The 20187-nt window shown below is 43.8% G+C and overlaps 1 protein-coding gene across 1 annotated transcript; it reads right to left on the bottom strand.

Moving 5' to 3' along the window:
• On the bottom strand, positions 1-19893 carry zranb1b (zinc finger, RAN-binding domain containing 1b). The gene is made up of 10 exons (XM_083988388.1): positions 19373-19893; positions 16469-17526; positions 9900-10087; positions 8651-8804; positions 7696-7767; positions 5905-6103; positions 5011-5131; positions 4467-4596; positions 2457-2686; positions 1-1916 (listed from the first exon to the last, which is right to left on the bottom strand). The coding sequence occupies exons 2-10, from the start codon at positions 17430-17432 to the stop codon at positions 1698-1700; spliced, it is 2277 nt and encodes a 758-aa protein (XP_083844514.1). The 5' UTR covers positions 17433-17526; positions 19373-19893; the 3' UTR covers positions 1-1697.
• Positions 19894-20187: the final 294 nt, after the last annotated feature.

Genomic DNA, 20187 nt, shown 5'->3' with positions numbered 1-20187 from the left:
TCAAAACGGTTTTCCTTTATTTTTTTTTTCCTTATTTTACTTGTTCTTTGCGTTACACTCTGTATAGTGAAGTCAGGCCTAAATCCACAAACCATCATAGTCACAACTGCAACTATTGCATAAATACAAAGCAACATACAGGTGATGCTCAAAACGTGTATGACTCGAATGAAACACGAAAGAGGTTACAGTACGCAATGGCAAGGAAAAACAAAATGCAAACATTCACAGCAAAAAAAGGTAACGAAAACTCGTGTTTTTTTTTTCTTTTTTGTCAGCTTTGGTTTTATATGTTGCAGTCTTTCACAACAACCTTAATCAAAAACTTAAAGATGTCTTCACATAATGACAACAAACAGGCGTAAGTTACAGAGGAGGTGAACTGACGTGTACTGTGAGGGTGACTGTGACGACGGATGCTGTAAGGAAAGAGGGACAAAGAAGGAAGTCGGAGACTGAACGATGATGAGACAAGACGTTGAATGTGTCTCGATCCCTCACTTGCCTGCCCCCCCCTCCCTAAAAAGAGGAAAATCAAAAGCACCAGATTTTAGGCATCCAAATGAGGTACTAAATCGCACGCAACAATATAAGTAAACTTTTCACCGATGGTCATGGTTGGTTCTTTCCTCACAGCAACAGTGTTTCTGTGCAACATGTCTTCATCAAGATTGAAAATAATTAACAAAAACCACAAAAACGAGAAAAAATATACAGAAAGCTCTTATTAGCTCAAATAAGTTTCCAAACAATAAATATGTAGTTCATAGTTCATAGAAGAAAAACCACACACCCACACATACGCGCTCACACACACATGCACAACTTTTCAGTCAGTCTGAAAAAAAAAAGAAAAAAGTAGTAAACCAAAGATCCAACATGAATGTTTGTGTGCTAAACCTTAGTGAGTGTAGATTTGACTTGTAAAGGAAAAATCTCCCTTTTCAAGAGCTTCATATAATGACCTTAATTCAAGCCATGATACTGTATTTATATATAAATGTCTTAATAAATGTGCAGTGCTTAGTAATAAGGATTAAAGTCATTTAATTATTACACAATCTCTGGTTCTCTAAAGATAATGATATTTATTATTGGCTTTGTCCCTGCCTGTTCAAAAACAAAATGCTAAACAAGCCAACTGTGTTACAACTGGAAAAAACGTCATAAAATCAATTTGGAAGTGTGCTTTTGTCAGTGCCCATACTGATCGGATATAAAGTTTTGTTTTGAATCAATGCTGGTATATTTCCTTACTCTTTTTTTTTTTTAAACAACCACATGCATTTTACATCTATAGATAAAGATTCCTTTTTTCCTTTACATTGTTAAACTCAACACAAATCAAAAGGTCATCTGAATTCGTAAACCTTTATTCTCTCTCCACGTCTGTGTGTTGCAGCACAGAGGCGTTTGTCAGTCTCAGGTTGGTCTGGGTTAAAGTGTTGAACGTGTTTCATGTCCCGGTGCCTGTGTGTAGTAGTCGCAGTGTTTCTTTCTCTGTCAGGTGGGAGTTGGGCGGGGGGCGTGTAGTTCCCTGTCTTCTCCTGAAGGCTTCACAGTTTGTCCGTGTCAGGAAAAGAGGAAAAGAAAATAAAAGAAGGAAAAAAAAATTATAAAGTAAAATTGTAAGAGAGAGGAGGGGGGGAGGAGTCCTGCCCCGTCCCCCCCTCCCCAGTCCCTCCACTTCAGTTTTGTCACTCGTCCTCGTCGTCTTCCTCCTCCTCGCCGTCGGACAGAGAGGCGCAGGGTCGGATCTGTCGGTAGCCGTCCAGCCACTTCTCCACCATCTGGGTGACGAGCGGGTGGTTGCGGCGGCGGGAGCTTTTCTGAAGCGCCACCAGGACCCCGCCCTCGGTCACGCAGCAGTCCAGCCACTCCCGCAGCAGCTTCTCCTGCTGCTCCTCGTTTCCCATCTGAGACGCACGATGGAGAGACATGGAACAATCAGAGTGAGTTTTCAAGTCAACAAATTTCATACTCGCAACAAAAAAACCATACATTTTCTTGATGTTATTTATATGGAGTTGTCGACAGCACGAATAAATGGGGCTAAAGAGGCGAATGTCAATATGTGGTTCATTACGGCTGAAACACTGAAAAGCTCACTCTGTGACCTGTTTGTGTATCTGACTTACCTCACTTGACATCTTGTATTGATCTGCACATCTGTATTAGCTATCCCACAATTCCACAAGTCTTTCTTTTTTGATTATTGTTGTTTGGTTTAGCCGCGTTGTCTTAATTCTCTCCTCCCCCCTTTCCTTCTTTCAGGATATTTTCATATGTATTTTTTAGTTTTTTTAGTATTTGGGGGGAGGGTGGGGTGGTTGATGTAACGGTATGTTCAGTGGCTGTATATCAGCATTTGTTTTGTGTCTGAATTAAAATAAAATAAAAAATTTGATCAAAAAACCCCCATCAATTTTCCATACGACTTAGTGCAAGGTGCTTACCTCCTGCGCTGAGAGGAAGTGAATGTGGAGCAGCTTCCTCTCGCTGTCCACCAACGGCAGGAACGTGACCGTCACGTCATCGTCCGTGTTGAGGTTGGCGCCCGCGCCGCGATTGTCAAATCCGTCGTTCTCCATGGCCACCAGTGCTGAGAAGTGACCCCGCGTGTAGCCCAGAGCGATGGGGCTCTTCCAGCAGAAACTCTGCTCCCATAAAAGGGGCAAGTACACACCTGGAGGGGAAGGAGGACGGAGAGTGAGACGAGTGTTTTAATTGTTTTCTGAAACCAGTTTTACAGGCGTTATTACACAGTCAGGCTGAGCCGGTTTCGCTACAGAGAACGTGTCCAAAACAAAATGATATAACAAGCAGTGCACAGAGAAAAGATTAAATACAAACAAATAAAAAGCCAAAATGTGATGAGTTATGTCTTCATGTTGACAAATGAAACATTGGTTCAGTGCATTGAATTTGTCTGAATAAAACATAATTTGAGAAAAAAAAAAATCAACATTCTTGAACAATTTGATGAAGTGTTAAAACAATGAGCTTTGAGGTTGGTCAACAGTTACTAGGAACAGACAGATCTCAAATTTCTTTTGTTTTTCCTTTTTGTTTTAATCAGAGGGTGAATGACAGAGCCACTGACCAAGGAGCTATTAATTATTGACCAAATACTGAGCCCAACAGTGTGCAGCATTTTCTAAAGTGGAGCAGAGGGAACTATCAATCTCTAAAGGGACATTTGGGTAGGTAGGGTGTGGTGATGTCCGACAGCGTACGGTGTCAATTTTGCTGATAAAGGATCTGGAGAAGTATCCGCAGGTGTCCGATGTTACTTTGAGACGACTTGTGACTGTGGGGAACTGACGGCTTAATCTCACAGAGCAACTGACTCAAAACTTGGACCTAAAACATGTTACACAGGTGGAGCTGTGAACCAGGGTCCAGGAGTCAGTGGATACAGGATACAACAGGATCCAGACGGAGGAGGAAACTGTAGCTCCATTGACACACTTCAGAGAAACACACCACTGTGTTGGTTCAGGAACATCATTTTACTCACAGTTTTCTGACAAATAGACTTAATTGTAGTGCTGGAGGAGAGCATGAATGTTTCCGAATAATTAATAATTAATTTGGCTTGGTTCATTCATCTTGAAGAGTCATGATTAAAACAAGTTAAGTGTTAATCAGGATTTGAAAAAGAGTCAAGGACCCTCTGTGATGTATATGCAGGTGTTGTACAACAAATTAAAAGCAGAACAAAAATATTTGCTCTCAGTTCACTACAGTACAATACTTATTTTGAAGGCGGCATAATGAACTTTTGATTCTTTCATGAATACCTGTGAAACTGAGAAGCCTGTGTAACGCTCCTCTCCTCTCCCAGTAACAACTGTGTTTTTACTGGGTTCTCTCGGTCGCCACTTTAACGGAGCTCCCTCTGCAGCCTATAGGCGCTGTGTGTTCAACATCGGCTCATGGCAACAGTAAATCACAGGCTTTACCACAAACACTTGGCCCTTTACCGAGCGCTTTCATCATCCCCAATGCAGCGTCACTCAAATTGAATCCAGACTGTTTTTACTGCTGGCAGTAAAGGTGGACCATAGGACTGTTCGACTCGGGGTCCTGATGATTCACATATGTTCGCATGTGTTTGGACGTGTGTGTGTGTGTGTGTGGAACATTTTCCTGCAACACGCTTCTAAATGTGCTCTGGTGATGACGGAGGGGGTGTTTGTTTTGTTGTTTATGTTATTTCGAGTCCCACGCTACTAAAATAACCCCTTAAATGAACGACACTGGACTGATGCATGTTGTAAATAGCAATTACTGACAGATCAGAGGGGCAGTTATGTCAGCTATGTCAGCTATGCAGACACATGTAGGCTGGAGCTATTTCACAAAGGAAGTCTAGTCCTACTCCCACCAGAGCAGAGCTGCATTCACATCTGACGATATTTGACCAAAACAACATCGACCCACGCCGTCGACCGGCCGCTCACCTTGAAAACGGGTGTACCCGAGCGTTTCGCCACGGAAACTTTTATAATACTTCACTCCGTAGACGATAATGGGCCTGCGAAGTATGTGTGCAAGAACGAAAATGTGGGTCTGCTCCAAGCTGGATCCTGGCTGTGAGGAGGAGAAAACACAACACAAGAAAGGGAGTAACAGTTAAAAAGCCATGTTTGGTGAAATTACAGCTACGACGACTGTTGATTTCTGCACGTCGCCTCTGCCAAGTTCCCTCGGCAGCACGCTCCCAAATGTTAAAACACAAAAAGCACACAATTACTACTCTTTCACGCCCAGATATAATAACAACCCGCCCAAATACTTGGTCTGTGAGGTCACACAGAGCGGAGAGAAGCAGAGAAGTGCTGATGACAGCCAGGATGCACTTTCAGAAGGCATTGCAGATTAACTACAGTGTGGTGGGAGCAGTAAAGCCTTTTGCATAATTCATACATCATTAGTGTGTCACATCTTTAAGCACATCGAGCTCCTGTCCTCCATGTTAATGTGTTTGCTCTCATGTGCACATACCTGACTGGCCAAAGAAAGAATAAAAGCCCAGTCTTCCTGCCACTGCTCCTCCCGGAGTGAAAAGTGGAGGCCGAAGCTCTGGGAATACCACGACTCCCACTCCTTCCAACGCGTGTAAAACCTACAGACCACACACACACAGACAAATACTGTTATGTTTATGATATTTGAGCTCTCTGTGCAAAGGTGTGCTACAACTCCTCACTAAATCCCCCCCCAACTTTGTTGCAGGTGAGGTTGGATGGCAATTACTCATCATAACAAAGCCGTAATTTTCTCAGTAAAAAAAAAACACGAACCCACAGCTGCTTAGACATGAGTCACACTGGGCTGTTTTGTTCATGTGGAGCGAGTCTCACATGAGACTTCAGACCTCGCTGAACAAGCTGCCAGTTAAAACTTTGGAGAAACCAGAAATGTCCCAATATGTGACATAGTCACGCGAAGCACAAGAAAAATGAATGTAACCTGAGAATGTTGAATATCATGTTTCCGCAGTTTTGGTGTCCTCGAGGGAGACACGACAACACAACCTGCTCACTTCTTCTAAACATTTCTCTGAGAAAAGCTCAGCTAAGTGCTTAGAGTGTAAGGGTAAAAAGACCTGGCTGTGTTGTTATTGAAACCTGATGGTTCAGAGGCCGGGGATTCAGTAGAGAAATACACATTTACTCCGTCTGCAGTACATGTACATTTATATATACTGTATATTAAAGAAGCAGTACATCCACCTTTGCGCCGGAAAAGCAGCAAACACCAACTCACCAGCACTCACTGAGTCAACACTTTTCTATTATTGATGTGCGGTGCATCACTAAACACAGAACTGAGACTAGATGGAAGTCTTGAACACGCTGTAACGTGTGCTCCCGGTCCCTGGTCTGCAGGCCTCACCAGTGAGAGCAGTCGTGCAGGCTGTCGTGGAGCGTCTTGCGGAGCACAGAGTCCTTGTCGTAGATGCCCCACGTGGCCTGCAGCACCGAGTCGAGCAGGCAGTCGCCGGCCGTGCGGTTCCACAGGGCGTACAGTCGACTGTCCAACCTGGTCCCGAGCTCCAGGGACCAGTTGATGATGGGAGACTCCTCTTCAAGCTCTGAACACAAGAGGAGAGGAGAAGGTGAGTGGTGTATCTCTGCAAAAACCTCTGGGGCAATTAGAAGCCAAAGTGTTTTTGTTTTTTTTTCAAGGCAGCAAGACACATGATGGCGAAAGAGTGAAGTGTGTTAATGGCTTCTAACACCTGTCAAAATAGAAGTGACATAACAGTGTCTAAATAGATCTGCATCCACACCACAAAACCCGCTGACTGCCACAACTCAGAGTATATAGACCGTACAACATGCTAATATTTATAGGAGAGAGAGCCAGGGAAAGCGTCATCTGTTGCCCTGTGACGACCGATCTCTGTTCGCAGCCGAGCAGACAGAACACTGTGATCTCTTCTACTGTTTCGTGTTATTGCGACGCAACTGGCTGAACACAAAACAGCACATTGTCTTTTAAAATGCAAAGTGAAGTCAGTGATGGTTGAATGCTATGAGTTTCAGTGAGCATGCGTTGTCAGTACTCAGATTTCTGACCAAACCTTCCACGATATTTACTACCAGTGCTGGTGCATTTAACGTATTTTACTCCACAGAAGGATCTTACTCAGCCGTTTTAACAGACTCTTTTGGGCGGGTGCAGCTTTTGAATTGGCAGAGCGCTGAGACAAATGAGCTGTGTAGTGGAAGAGCACACACTCTTTTCCTACTGTGACCATGTGTTTGAAATTTACAAATGACCTTCTGTTTCGCTGTAGAAAGTGATTTATTTAGCAGTTTAGCTTTTTAGTTTGTAAGAGCAACAACAAAACAAGGTCAATACGGTTAAGTTCAATTCAAATCAGACTCAGTCCTGAATCATTCTGGACACAGCCGCGTAAAACCTCTCGTAATGATCTCACTGCTGTTTTTCACAGCAAATGCATTCACATCGTGCACGCTTAAGAAAGGTGGAAGGGTTTACATGTCCCAGTAATCAGGTTTAAAGTAGTGTTAGCTGGTCTTGTCTTAATCCCTTAACAAGGATACAAGGTTTTTCTGTTGACTCGGGCATTTCATGTTTCTGCCAAAACTCTTAAGTACAAACGCATGTAGAGGATCTTGAAGGTGAAAGAAGGATTTGTGTCTCCCCTTTAGTCTTTACCTGCAGTCCCCGATGTTTGGTTTGACACACTGGGCTGATTATACACACAAAGACACACTACAGAAAGAAAAGAGTTGCTGGAATATTGTGCCCTTTAAAAGTGTGTTTATATGTGTGCGTGTGTGTGTGTGGGCCGAGAGGAAGTACAATCATTCAGCGGGGATCAGAGAAATCCCTAAAACTCAATTAGGCTGATTAGGGTCGACGCAACTGGTACACACGATAAAGGCAGACCTCCTGGCAGGGCTGACAAACAGGCGGGCAAACACTGCGTTGGCAAGAGAGAGGATACAAGTAATAAAACACTGCCAGTGCTCGGCAGCCTTCCCGTTATAGTATACAGTTTGCGAGGGGGCTCCTGTGTTTGCCAAGCTGCCACACCACCGTTGTCAACTTGGATCTGGTTTCTCTCTCCCTCTCTTTCAAAGCAGTTGCATGAATATGTAAGCACAGCGTGTGAGAGGTGTTACTGCTAGGCTGATAGAGAAAACATTTCACCTTTTTGTACGTCTCGGTCCAGCACCTCATCAAACAGCTTTTCCTGAACTGCTTGGGGCAAGTCCTCAATGTCTGAAACAAAAGACAGACACAGAAGAAGCGTGGTATCAGACACCCAGGTTATTGTGAAGAACACATTCATCTCCATCTAAACTAACTTCACCACTTAACTGAAACGAGTGAAAAGGCCCAACTAGAAATGTTTTCAGTTGTGGCTCATTTCAACTCAAGCCACCATGTTTTGTTCTTTCCACAATAGCCACTGGCTTTCACTGTGTGCTCCAAGCTCTCGTTAACACAGTGGCTCATTCTTTCACTAAAATAAATGAATGCATTGACTTGTGTGGAACTGAACAGAATGGCTTTCTATAGTGGCCAGAAGCCAAGTTCTGCATTGTCCTGAACACTCGGCCTAACAAAAATCCTTAGCTTAGCTACCAGCAACAGGCAGGACCATAATAGCTATTCCCTAACAATGAAATTCAACAGAAATGGCACTGAATACATGCAATTTTACACAGAGACATTGGCAAAAATGCTAAATATAGCTTTGTTATAGAGACGAGAGATATGCACCGTTGGCAGTCGGTGTACTCGGTATTCAAGAACAATGCACAGACAGTGAGCCAGAAGTGGCCTCCGTCTTCTGGCAGTTGGAAACAGACAACTGTGGCATTATGTCCCTTCAGCATCTGAACAACAGGCAATTTCATACGGCACAAGTAAACAAACAAGAACTCTATCACACACTTGGAAGGCCAGAGGGGACGACTGGACTGGGTTTCTTCAGCTACAGAGTTTTAAATTCCCCTTTCCACAAAAACTCGTGAAAATACACTTTGACAGCTTCTGGAAATCATGTCATGACTTCTGTCAATTTGTGTGAGAGAGCGCTGTGTGTCGTTGCCGTCGTCGTGGTCATATTTGTTTATTTGTCTGCTGATGAGGTGCTGACCTGCAGGCAGGGTAAAGGTCACCAAGTCTGTGAGGAAATAGCAGGTGAAGTCTCCCTTGCGCTGGTGGAGGGAGGCCGCCACCTCACGACGGATCTGCTCCGTTAACTCAGGACAAACCATCGCTGGAATACACTTGGCTGCCTGTTGAGACACCTGCAGAAAAGACACAAGGATGTGTGAGGAGTATGCAGAGATGAAGAACATCTTGCAGCAAATCTACAACAAGTTTTGGATGATTCAAAAGTGAGAATTTATCATGCTAAAGTGATGTTGTTGTCTACAAGCCTGAATACTTAACAAAAGCCATTACTGTTTCGTGTGTTTGGGTAGGTGACAGTGATGTGAGCTAATTTTACTTTCTCTAATCTAATCCAAGTCTCCTCTAGGACAAGAGGATGAAAAGAGATGTCTCTGTGTTCGGTGTTCGAGCCGTCGTCAGCTTTGAAGCATTTTCCGAGCATGATCCAGCGGTTGCTCACTGACCCCCCCCCCCCCTCCTCCTCCTCCTCTTAGAAAAAACAAAAGTCTGACTGAGTGTGGGAGGAGAGGCAATCCAGGATCACAGTGCTGACAGCAAGCAAGCTGCTATCAACCTTGGTACACACTGTTCACACTGTTCACTCAACGAGGCTTCAGTTCTCATCGGCACAAAAGGGAACTAATGTTTTTCTAACAGAAGACTGGATGTAAACGTCACTGACAACATAGAATAACTACTGGGGATAAGACCATCACATCCCCGTCTGGTTCTGTGCTGAGCTGAGATGGACGAGGAGGCGAGTGTAGAGCCGACTTCCAGCCTCATTCCTCTCTGCAAACCCATTGTCCTTATAATTTCTCTTGGCTGATCTCATTGGATGTTGAGATTAACAGACTTCACAGGAAAAAGCTGCGTCAACTCTGACTCATAAACAACATCCCATAATAAAAGGGTCTATTTCCCACCAGTGATAAAAATGACTATGATTCAAGTCTGTTGCTACTAGATGAGACTTTACCTTTTTTATGGATAGAGCCCAATAGTTTTTGCTTTGTACTTTAACGCCTGTGCAAATGCACAAATTATGCTGAATCGTTTGAGATTTGGTTGAACCTTGTTTTGAATACAAGTGGAGAGGGAGTAGGAGAAACAAATGTGAGTTATGTAACATGACTAATGACTGGGAAAAGGCTTAAAATCTGTATCTGTTGCACACAACTAATCCATAGTGGATCCCTGTGCGGCAGTAGCAGGTTGTCTCCACTGACCTCTGTGAGTAACACAGCCAGCATGTCCTGCCTCTGGAAGCGGATGGCCAGGTGAACCAGCGTGAAGCCGTCATCGAACGCCGAGGGACGATTTAATAGGCGCACCTCGTCTGACGTCAGCTGTCGCGCTATGTCGCCTCCTGATGACTTGTAGGCCTCCACAGCCGCCAGGTCGCCTTCCACCACACCTGTCAGAGAAAGAGAGAGAAAGAAGAAAAGGTCACATTAATAAACAACAGTTCAAACTGGAAACTATTTTCTTTTGGTATTTGGTATTTATTTGGTACTTTTAAATAATTTAACATAAAAGAACCAAATTATGTGGTGTACAAAGTGACCAAAAATAATTTTTTGCTCCAACACAAGTTCGTATTTTAGAGTGTGTTACAAAGACCTTCAGCGATTGATTTAACAACTTCAGAACGACTTTGAATCAAACAACCTGATAAATAAATCAAAAGGTGTTCATCAGTTTACTTTTTTGTTTGCATCATGTAGCTTGATGATTGTGCTTTGCAGACAAATCAAAGAGGACACCGAACAAACATCAGTTGATCAGTGAGGCTAGAATGAGCTGGCATGATGGATAAAAAATTGACTTATCTTCAGAACAACCTTGTGCAGAGGACATTTTGTGCTCGACCAAAAAAGTATGAAATATTGGAGATCAAAATGTGCTTTATCTCCGTCACAGCTGAAACAGCTTCACCGACTTTGAAGTCAAGGGGAAAAGACAATGGGGGGCCACTTTGTGATCTGCCAGTTATTTTTTGCACTCTTAATCTGCAGGCTTAGATCTTAGCGTGTGGGTGGAAGGAGGTGCTGGATCAGATACGTGCAGGTGTCCTTTCTGTGCTGGTGCAAACATCAAATACTGAAAAACTACATACAGACAGGTGTCAAACACTATGTAGAGCACAAAATGACTCTGTGACCAACTCACCATGGCAGCCAAACTATTGAAAATTATTTACGTAACTGTCTGCAGAAGGAGGGTTACTACAGTGTACACCCACTTGCCTTGAGGTTATTATGCTAAATAAGTTATTACAGTAATCCAGCACTAAAACCATTCGCTTAAAAACACACTGACTGTTTGGATGTGAACTTGAACATTTTCCATCTGTCATCTGTTACACATTTGGCGCACAAAAAATGTCAGCATTTTTTTTGTATTTTGTATTTCAATGAAGTGAAGAAAAGGGTGTCTCTGGGTGAGTGTGCAATAGTAAAGCTACAATGATAATAGTCAACTCATCAAATGTGGATGGTTGTATGATCAGAAAATGTCTGTTTCAAGCCTTTGTTACTGTGATCAATCCAGCACCACAGTGAGATGAAGCCAAACTTATTTCGCTTTTGAAAGAGAATGAACAGTTTGACAAGAATTAGAATAAAATAAAGCAAAACCTTTGAGTGTGCACAAACTTCAATGCGACACAGCAACGCAAAATTTCTCTCTGCATTTCCAGCATATACAGTAAATGCCCATGTAGCATTCTCTCGCACATTTGACAGCATGAAACACTGTTGAGCTTTTGTTCTCATGTCAAAGGACCACACACAATGCTCAGCTGCATATCTGCGCGAGAGTGAGACAGAGAGCGAGAGAGACATGTGGAGTGGGTGGAAGGACACGCTGTGCCATGTGGAGCCGGCCAGCAGTGTGAGAGATGAAGAGAGAAAGTACACAATGGCAGCGCAGTGCGATAGAGAGAGAGGGATCACAACCACTTTGCACAAAACACTCCATTAGTGTGGGCGTGTCTGCAGCCCCGCAGTCAGTACTGTGCTCTCAGTACTCTCAGATCCTTTAGACAACACAAAAGGCACAAAATATGCAAACAGGCGTTCACTTTAAGACAAGACTGATGAAAGAGAACGGACGAGGCTAAGTGGTGCTGGTCTTTTCCCTCCACACTGTAAATGTTCTTTTCCTTTCCGTTATGTGGAGAGTGGTCACCTGTATCATGGGGATACGAGCAACAACCTGCTCAACCAGCCACTTCAGAGGGTAACTGACTACCAAGTTAAAGGAATAGTTCAACATTTTGGCAAATTGGCCCATTGCCATAATCCCTATAGTTTTAGCAGTCCAGTGTTTCCCCCGAAAATGTATTTTTGTAACGGCGAAGCAGAGCCACGAGCTGCTCAGAGCTACGCTACGGAGGCTTATGGGATTTCTTGGTTTCCCCTCATCAAACTCATCAAATACACAATCCAACAACTCCAAAACGCTCTTGTGGACAAGTTGTGACCTGCACATTCATTTTTCCTAATTTTCTGGCAATTGGAGACAAACCATGAATTGGGGAATTGGGAAGTCAATAATGATAAATGGTCATTAGTTGCAGCCCTAAAAAGAAAAACTAAGCATGTCCACCTTTGCCTGAATTTTCTTGAATTTCTTAAAACAAGCAAATAAAGTGCAGTTCATTTCACGAGTTTCCATGAATGATTGAATGTTTTGCAGGATAACATTATTCATCATAACGCAGCAGTCTGCCTCCTTTTGTTGCATTTCAACAATCTCAGCCCAGTGGCAGAACGGTAAGTGCTGAGTGCCGAGTCTGACACATTATTAGCTGTGAAGATAGATGATGGGTGTTGTTTATTGTAAACCCAGTCCCAGTATGATGGCTTTTACATGAGCTCTCACAAGACAAACAACCCTCACATCTCTCTCAATATATAGACTTTTTCAGTTCACAGTTAACAGCTGTAACACCGCATTGACATGCAAGTTTCTTGGTATTGTGTGTGTTGGCTCACAGACATATCTTACTGAGACACCCAAACAGATTGGAGCCATTATTAATACCATTAGTTACGCCCATGCTTTTCTTGCAATAACATGTAAAAATGTCTGTCTTCAAAGTAGCCAGAGATTATGCTGGGCTGGGTATTAAACTAGAGAAGAAAAGGGGTCATTCACAAATACATTTTCTTAGTTTTTCAATATGATGAGATTTGCTAGAAATCCACATTGCTTTCTATTTTGGGAAATCAGACATGTCATGTATTGTCAAATGTCTATAATATATCAGTCTCGAATGCGAACATTTCATTCTTGTGGGATAAAAGAATTTCTATTGTATTACATGTTTTATCTATTTTATGGAAAGAACTTTTGATAAATGTCTTTTTCATGCACACAGTTAATGGTATTTTTTGTATTTTACCAGTGAACGGTGGTAAATCAGTCATTAACCAATTTTGTTTTTGTTCCCTGTGCACACCTGATACACAGACTTTCTTCACAGAGAATGTGTAACTACCAGGCTACACAAAGCCTAAAGTCCTGAGGTACGAGTTTTGTCCCGTATCACTCAGCCCTTGTTACTACTGTCACCTCACTGAAAGTAGGACACGCGTTTGTTTAGTGTTTGCACATTCCCCCTGTGTTCACTTTGGCTTCCTTTGACGGTGCTCCTGTTTCCTTTCACACTCTCAGGCCAGGAGCACTGGAGACTTTGAACTGCATGAAGGTATTCATGAGTCTGTGACGGTGAGTCCATCATGTTATCACTGTAACGGACTGACACCCTATCTGGGATATTTCCCAATTCATCACCCTCATATGATAAGTGAGGCCCCAGACCCCTGTGCACACAGAGAAGAACACATGATCGAAGTTTACACTGTAAACAAGGGCCTAATCTAACCTATTTTTGAGTATACTTGTTGTTCTATTATATTTTAGTAATAGTTTATAGTTGGCCAGTAACACTACACAAGTAACACTAAACAAACTTACAGTGATCCAAGTGATACGTAAAAGAAAGCTACTTGTAGCTCATCAAATTCATCGGAAAAGTCCCAGGCATCATGCATCAGCATCAAACTGCCCACTGTCAATGCCATTCACCACGTCTGAAGGAAATCTTTGCAGAGCAGCTGAGGCAGCCAGCCTGCAATGTCAGCATTTGACCTCGAAAAGCAACATCATGAAAGTCACTCGTCTGAAAACAGATGAACAATCACAATCCTGTTTATAGCATCATAAACAGGATAAGCGTGTAATGCTCTGTGACTGGGTGGAAACGAGAAGTGCCCACACAGACACCACATGTGTAAGCGACATCATTTGAGCTGGCTTACGGTCATCCACACAGCAGAGGGGCGAAGGTCATCGCTATTGCCCCAGACTTCTTTATTTTGGACGTCTGTTTCATGGGTTTGTGCTATTTCTGGAGTAGCAGGCCCCTCCGGGAAACTAGGGTGTCTACTCTGTCAGAACTTTTTTGGCCACTGTTTACAAACACTGAGGTCTATACGTCAGTGACAGGGAACCCATCCAGAAGCCTGTCCTCATCACAACTGAGCTATGAACTCCCTCTATGTCCTGTAAGACCGCAGCTGGGTCAAACCTCTTCCACTCTCTCAATATTCCCTACGTAAATAACACTTGGTAATTTAATTTACTCTATGTTTAGTATAAAACTGAGCTGTCAATTGTGAGTCATCTTGTGTCGCTGCTGACAGATGTAGTGCGACATTAGTAAGTTGCATCTGTCATGATGTCTGGAGTGAAGGCGAAACTTTGCATTGTGGGTTTATTGGCAAATTTCAAGTGTGTAAAATATGGACACTACATCGAGGAAACATTTGAGGACAAAATATCAGACACTCACAATATCTGGAGCTGAAACAATCAGACAACCCATCTGCTAATCACCAGGCAACCATTTTAATTATCATTCAATCATTCCAGTCATTGATGAACCAAACATGCTCCTCGAATGTGAATATTTTATGCCTTTTCTTTTCCAAGACAGTAAATTGAATATTTCTGAGGTTTGGACTGTTTATCAGACAAAAAAAATAAAAAAAAATACTTGAGTCATATGTCTACTTGGGCTTTGGGAAATTATAAGAGCCACTGTTCTCAAGTGATTAATTCAGCAAATAAATGCCAGATAATGATCGTGAAAATAATGATAGCTGAAGATCTCAAATCTTCCAAAGCAGATAATGAACTTGGTGGCAAAGAGAGAGTGATTTCAGACGTGGTTTGGATTTAATTTCCTTCAAGGGACAGCAGAGAAATAAAAGGGGCACTTCCAATCAGATAAGGAGGGTGAACACTTAAATACGCTAAAAGAAATCACAGCCACTCACATCAGGCACTCTGAGCAGATGAGACATGGCCTCGAAGGGACAAGCAGCGCCGACATAAGTGAATTCACCATGTCACATGCAGTAAGACAGCCTGTGTAGGACCAGAAGAAAACTAACTGCAGTGATATTTCTTTGACTTTCGTATCGAGTGACTCCTTTGCTCTGAAGATGGTAGGAGCATGAAAACCCATAAAACGTATTAATCACAACAAAGGTGTCACTGGGATCAAATGCACGTGTGGCCGTCACATTTGTGCTGTCAGCGTGATACTGAAAAATCAACTGTCATGGAGATAGATAGGGAAAAAGGACTGGCTGTTGAGTGGGTGCACAGAACAAACCCTACATAGGCATGGCGAACGTAGGAGAAACAGTGAGATAGCGGTGTGAGTGAGGGAAAAAAAAGGCAGTTGTTCTTAAAATGTTCATCCTCCCTCCCACTTCACATTCACCAGTCTACAGTGTGGGTGGCCGGACACTTGCTGCTTGTGCAGAGAAGTTTTACACTAGCTCATAGGATTTCTCTGTATATATTCAACACCAACTTTAGTAGGAAACCAATTGGGGTCATCTTAGAGGAGAACTCCAGTCATTTTCAAAGTAACGCTCTAGCTCTAGGTCCCCGAGTGCGACCATAGGAAAAAATCCATCAAAAATATGTGCAGCTAGGACCTAGCTCTCCTCCTGCTAGCTGCGCTACACTGCAGTTAAACAGCGAAGTAATGGAGGCAGTTCTTCTAACCGTGACTTTGGCCTCTATATAATGCTCAAAATATCACTACAGTGTGCATAACTCCATTAATATGAGAGAGCAGTGTTAACGTGTGTTTTATCACATACCTCTGTTTACTCTAGCTTCCTGGGTAGACCTTACTAGTCGACTGTCAAGCTCAGGACTGTTTCCATATCAACAAAAACATGGATTTAGGAGGAAAAAATGATTTTGGATAGGGAAAAAATTATCAATATGAATGTAACTGTTTTTTTCCCCATCCAAAATCTTTTTTCCCTCCTTCCTGGTAAGGAACTGGTGAATGTTGCAAAGCATTTGTAGTGATATTTTGAGCATTATACAGAGGCCAAAGTCGTGGTTAGAAGAACTGCCCCCATTACTTCGCTGTTTAATGGCAGTGTAGTGCAGCTAGCAGGAGAGCTAGGTCCGGTTTGCACATAGTTTTTTCATATTTTTTCCTATGGTCGCACTTGGGGACCTAGAGCTGTAGCGCGTTACTTAGAAAATGACCGGGATACTCTGTAAAAACTGCATTGCAACAAATTGCCATGTTGATGGTAAAACTATATTACTCATTCCCGAGAGTTCTGGGAAATCCCATTTCACTGTGTTGGCCTGCCTTACATAATTTAGTTGACTCATCGCCCAACTAACAGCACAACAATATACAAGGAAAGCAAGTGTAAAGTAAGTAAATCCTATACTTGAAACTCACCAACACAGGCATTGAGGAACAGCCAATCAGTCCTTCTCATCCTGTTCTTGATCTGCTTCAGTTTTTTGAAATCCACCTCCAGCTCCTCTTTGCTCCCGATACCAGCCCCTGACGCCAATTCAATCCTCTGAAAGTCCATGTTCACGTCTGACTCCCGCTTTGATGTTGGGGGAGACCTTCTTTGGCTGGTGCTGCAACCCCCCACCCCACCCACCACACCCCCCATTCCCTGTCCAACAACACCCCTCCTGTTGTCCCTGTCCTGTTCGTTAAGTTTGGAGGAAGGTTGTTGGCTCTCGGGCTCCGAAGCCAGTTCAATGGGTTCAGTTAGTAGACTGTTTGGCCTAGGGTGGTCACATACCACACACTTTTGTGCCTTGGCCCAGTTCTCGTAAGTGCAGGCAGTGCAAGTCCAGTGCTGTGCATGAGTGTTGAGCCTGTTTCGGTCGTTATATTCCTCACAGGGGTCTGTAGTGGTGGCCAAGGGAGACGGACGGCACCCAGAGCCTGAGGTCTGAGGTGACTCTGTGGGGCTGCGTGGCTGCTGGGTATGAAGTCCTTGATGGGTTGCATGCTGCCCATGCTGTTGTTGTTGTTGAGCATGCTGCCTCTGGCACAGACACTGAGTGCAGCGGATGGCCCGCGGCCAGTTCAGGTAGGTGCACATGTGGCATGACCACTTGCTGCTAGTCTCAGGTACATCAGCAATGCGGACACGCGGTCGGGCACTGGAATCTGGACAGATAAGTAAACTGGAGCCTCCTTGGGGTGGGCTGTTGCTCAGGCCTGCAGGGTCCCACTGGTGCAGACTGGCATCCAGAGCGGGGCTGCTCTTGAAGGGCTCCTCAGTAATGATGGCACCCCCACTGGGCCTCTGAGCGCGGCACATGGTGCACTTGATGGCTGACGGCCAGTTCTCGTATGTGCAGTATTCACAGGCCCACTTGGCAACCAGCTCGGTCATCGTCGCACCGCCGCTGAGGGAGATTTCCTGCCGTACAGAGGGGCTCTCAGTTCGGCAGACCCACTCTTGCGGAGATCACACAGCAAGCAGTACACTGGGTTACAAAGGGGGGAAAAAACACAGGGCATTTTAGCAAAAGCATTTTATGTAAATGCAAGCATTTTGAACTTGACTACACTGCATGATTTAAGAAGACAAGCCAAAGTATCCCCAAACTTGCAGGCAAACATTTTGGAAAGGTGAAAAGATTAACAAGACATTTCAGAGGAATGCATGTGCACTCAAAAAGGCAAAATATGGTGCTCAAAATGGCAATGTCTTAGTGTACATCTCTCCAATAATGCATAATTACACAAAACTCAAGCAAAGCATTCTTTAACACAGCCATCTGTGCCACTCTGCCATTTGGTCCCACACTGCCAGACACTTCACAATGTTTACAGTGCTGTCTGCTCTTGATCTAGCAGCGATCTGTAGCAGCAATGTTTAGAGACACACAAAGTACTAAAAGTGCTAGGTCAGAGGAGTGCAACACTGAACTTCACAGTACTGTTAAAACCTGACACTGGCTTTAAAAACACACACACACAGCAAGTTACATACACCAGGCGACTGTGCCCTACAGCCGAGCTGGGTAACAAGAGACAAGGGCAGATGAAACCAGACACCCAGCAGGGAGGCGCGTGACTGGTTAAGACACTTACTGATGCACTGAAATTGAATTCGCCCCAAAGCCTATTATTACCTGCATATGAAACTGAATAATCCAAACCACATGTCATGTGCCCCAGTTGCATTCTGAACATTATTATTATTATTAGTGGGATGAGAGATAATAAAGACAAAGTCATTGTTACAGCCCGGTAAGGCAGCTCAGAGAGGAGTCGGTTGTGCTGTGTGTTTACATCACCACGCCTCCAAGTTTACCAACACACACACACGTACACCGTGAGAAATTCAACACATTTGCGAGAGAGAGAGCTGCAGGTTGTGTAGTCAAAGTCAATGACACACTATGATTTAACGTAACCCATGCTTGACAGCTACGACAGTCACATTAAATCAATTTATACTTGTGGAAAAAAGCTTCGTACACTATGTATGCAGGGCTCCAGACTAACTTTTTTTTTTTTTTTAACCAGGAGCACCAACTTCAAATTTTAGGAGCGCAAGCAGAACATTTCAGGGGGTCACACCATAAATCGACTTGCAAAGCAAATATTCACATTTCCTTTTCATTCATGATCCTCATACACCTTGGCCTGCCACCTGTAATGACAGATACCAGATACTCTGAGCCGTCCCTTCTATGTTTCGCCAGTGTTAAAAGAAAAGAAAAATCGGTTTTAGGGTTTTTAAATTTACTGGTTGCACATGCGCAAGTAGATGAAAAAAAAAAATACTTGCACTGTCTCAAATTTTAGGGGCAAAATGCTCCCATTTAGGGGCAGTCTGGGAGCCCTGAACACACACACCGTGAGAAATTCAACACATTTGCGAGGGTGCGAGAGGGAGATAGAGAGAGATGCAGGTTGTGCAGTCAAAGCCAATGGCACATTATGATCTAACCTAACCCATGCTTTTGACAGCTACGCCAGTCACATTCAATCAATTTATACTTGTGAAAAAAACAACAACAACAACAACAGCTTCGTACACTATGCAGAATTCAGCTAAAAAGAAAAAAGCAACAAGCTAACTTTTAATGTCACGTGTGCATTGGCCGTTATCATTACTTAACTCACAAACTAAACTAGCTACTAACCCCATTATCGCGTGTAAACAGAGCCATGTAGCGAGCTAGCTGTAAGTTATCTGTTAGCCAAGCCAAGCTAGCTGGCGGTTCGCTAACGTTAACGTTAGGGGGGATAACGTTAATGTAACCGTTGGAGAGGCCCCTCGGTCGCTCGTCAACTCTGTTTTTTTTTTAGCCGCCTTACCTTTGCTTTGCTTCGCCGTGTTTACACTCCGTAGTTTTCACACACTGCACCCAAAACAAATGGAGCTTCCACCACCGGAGCCCCCCCTTCTCCTCCTCCTTCTCCTCCTGAGTCCTGCTGCTGCTCCTCTCCGTCTCTTTCCCCCAGATAAACCCACTCCAATCCGAGCTCAGGCTCCACTCACTTGACCGTCAGCCGCCGCATATTTACTTCGCCGTTTACTTCCATACGTAACCTCGGAGCTGGAAAAACCCTCCCCCCCTCCGCCGCCACCATCATCACCAACAACACCAACAACCCCTAGTCCCATCCCTCGGTCTGGTCCGTCCGTCCGCGCTTTAACTCATTTTTTAAAATCCTTTTTTTCCCCGACTTCCAAACCAAACACCAAAGCCGAGGGGGCTTTAATGGCGGCGGCACAAGGGGAAGAGAAGTAAGTAGCCGAAGAAAAGGCTGAAAAAATACACTACGAAAGAGAGAGTAGAGAGAGTGGGGAGCTCTCGGGGCCGTGTTTCACTCACAGAGGGAGGCAGGATCAGGATTTACCACCTGAATCTGCCAGCCACGCTGATTGGCTGATTTTTGTGTATCCCCCTTCACGTTGACCAATCAGATTCCACGTCTCTCATCCATTCCAAGCCGTTAAAAGGCTCCGTGGAATCAAAACAGGCTCGACTGTCAACATTAGTAACCAGCGTTTTTCGTTTGAAGATACTTTTTTTTTTTAAGTCGATGCGGCCACTTTAGTTACAATAAAAACATGTTTGTTTTTGATTCGAGCATCGCAGTGTTACATGTCTCTCAAGAAACCACGT

The sequence above is a fragment of the Trachurus trachurus genome (genome assembly GCF_905171665.1).
Source record: "Trachurus trachurus genome assembly, chromosome: 15".
In the NCBI taxonomy this organism is placed as follows: Eukaryota; Metazoa; Chordata; class Actinopteri; order Carangiformes; family Carangidae; genus Trachurus; species Trachurus trachurus.
This window is presented reverse-complemented; position numbering and strand designations above follow the sequence as displayed.

What these genes read in the sequence shown, in the direction of transcription:
- zranb1b (XM_083988388.1), bottom strand. Translation starts at nt 17,432, where the DNA reads ATGACCGAGCTGGTTGCCAAGTGGGCCTGTGAATACTGCACATACGAG. An exon ending in CTGCACGACTGCTCTCACTG is followed by an intron (nt 5,132 to 5,904) that starts GTGAGGCCTGCA and finishes TGTGGTCTGTAG; the next exon opens with GTTTTACACGCGTTGGAAGG. An exon ending in CGGGTACACCCGTTTTCAAG is followed by an intron (nt 2,687 to 4,466) that starts GTGAGCGGCCGG and finishes CTTCCCCTCCAG; the next exon opens with GTGTGTACTTGCCCCTTTTA.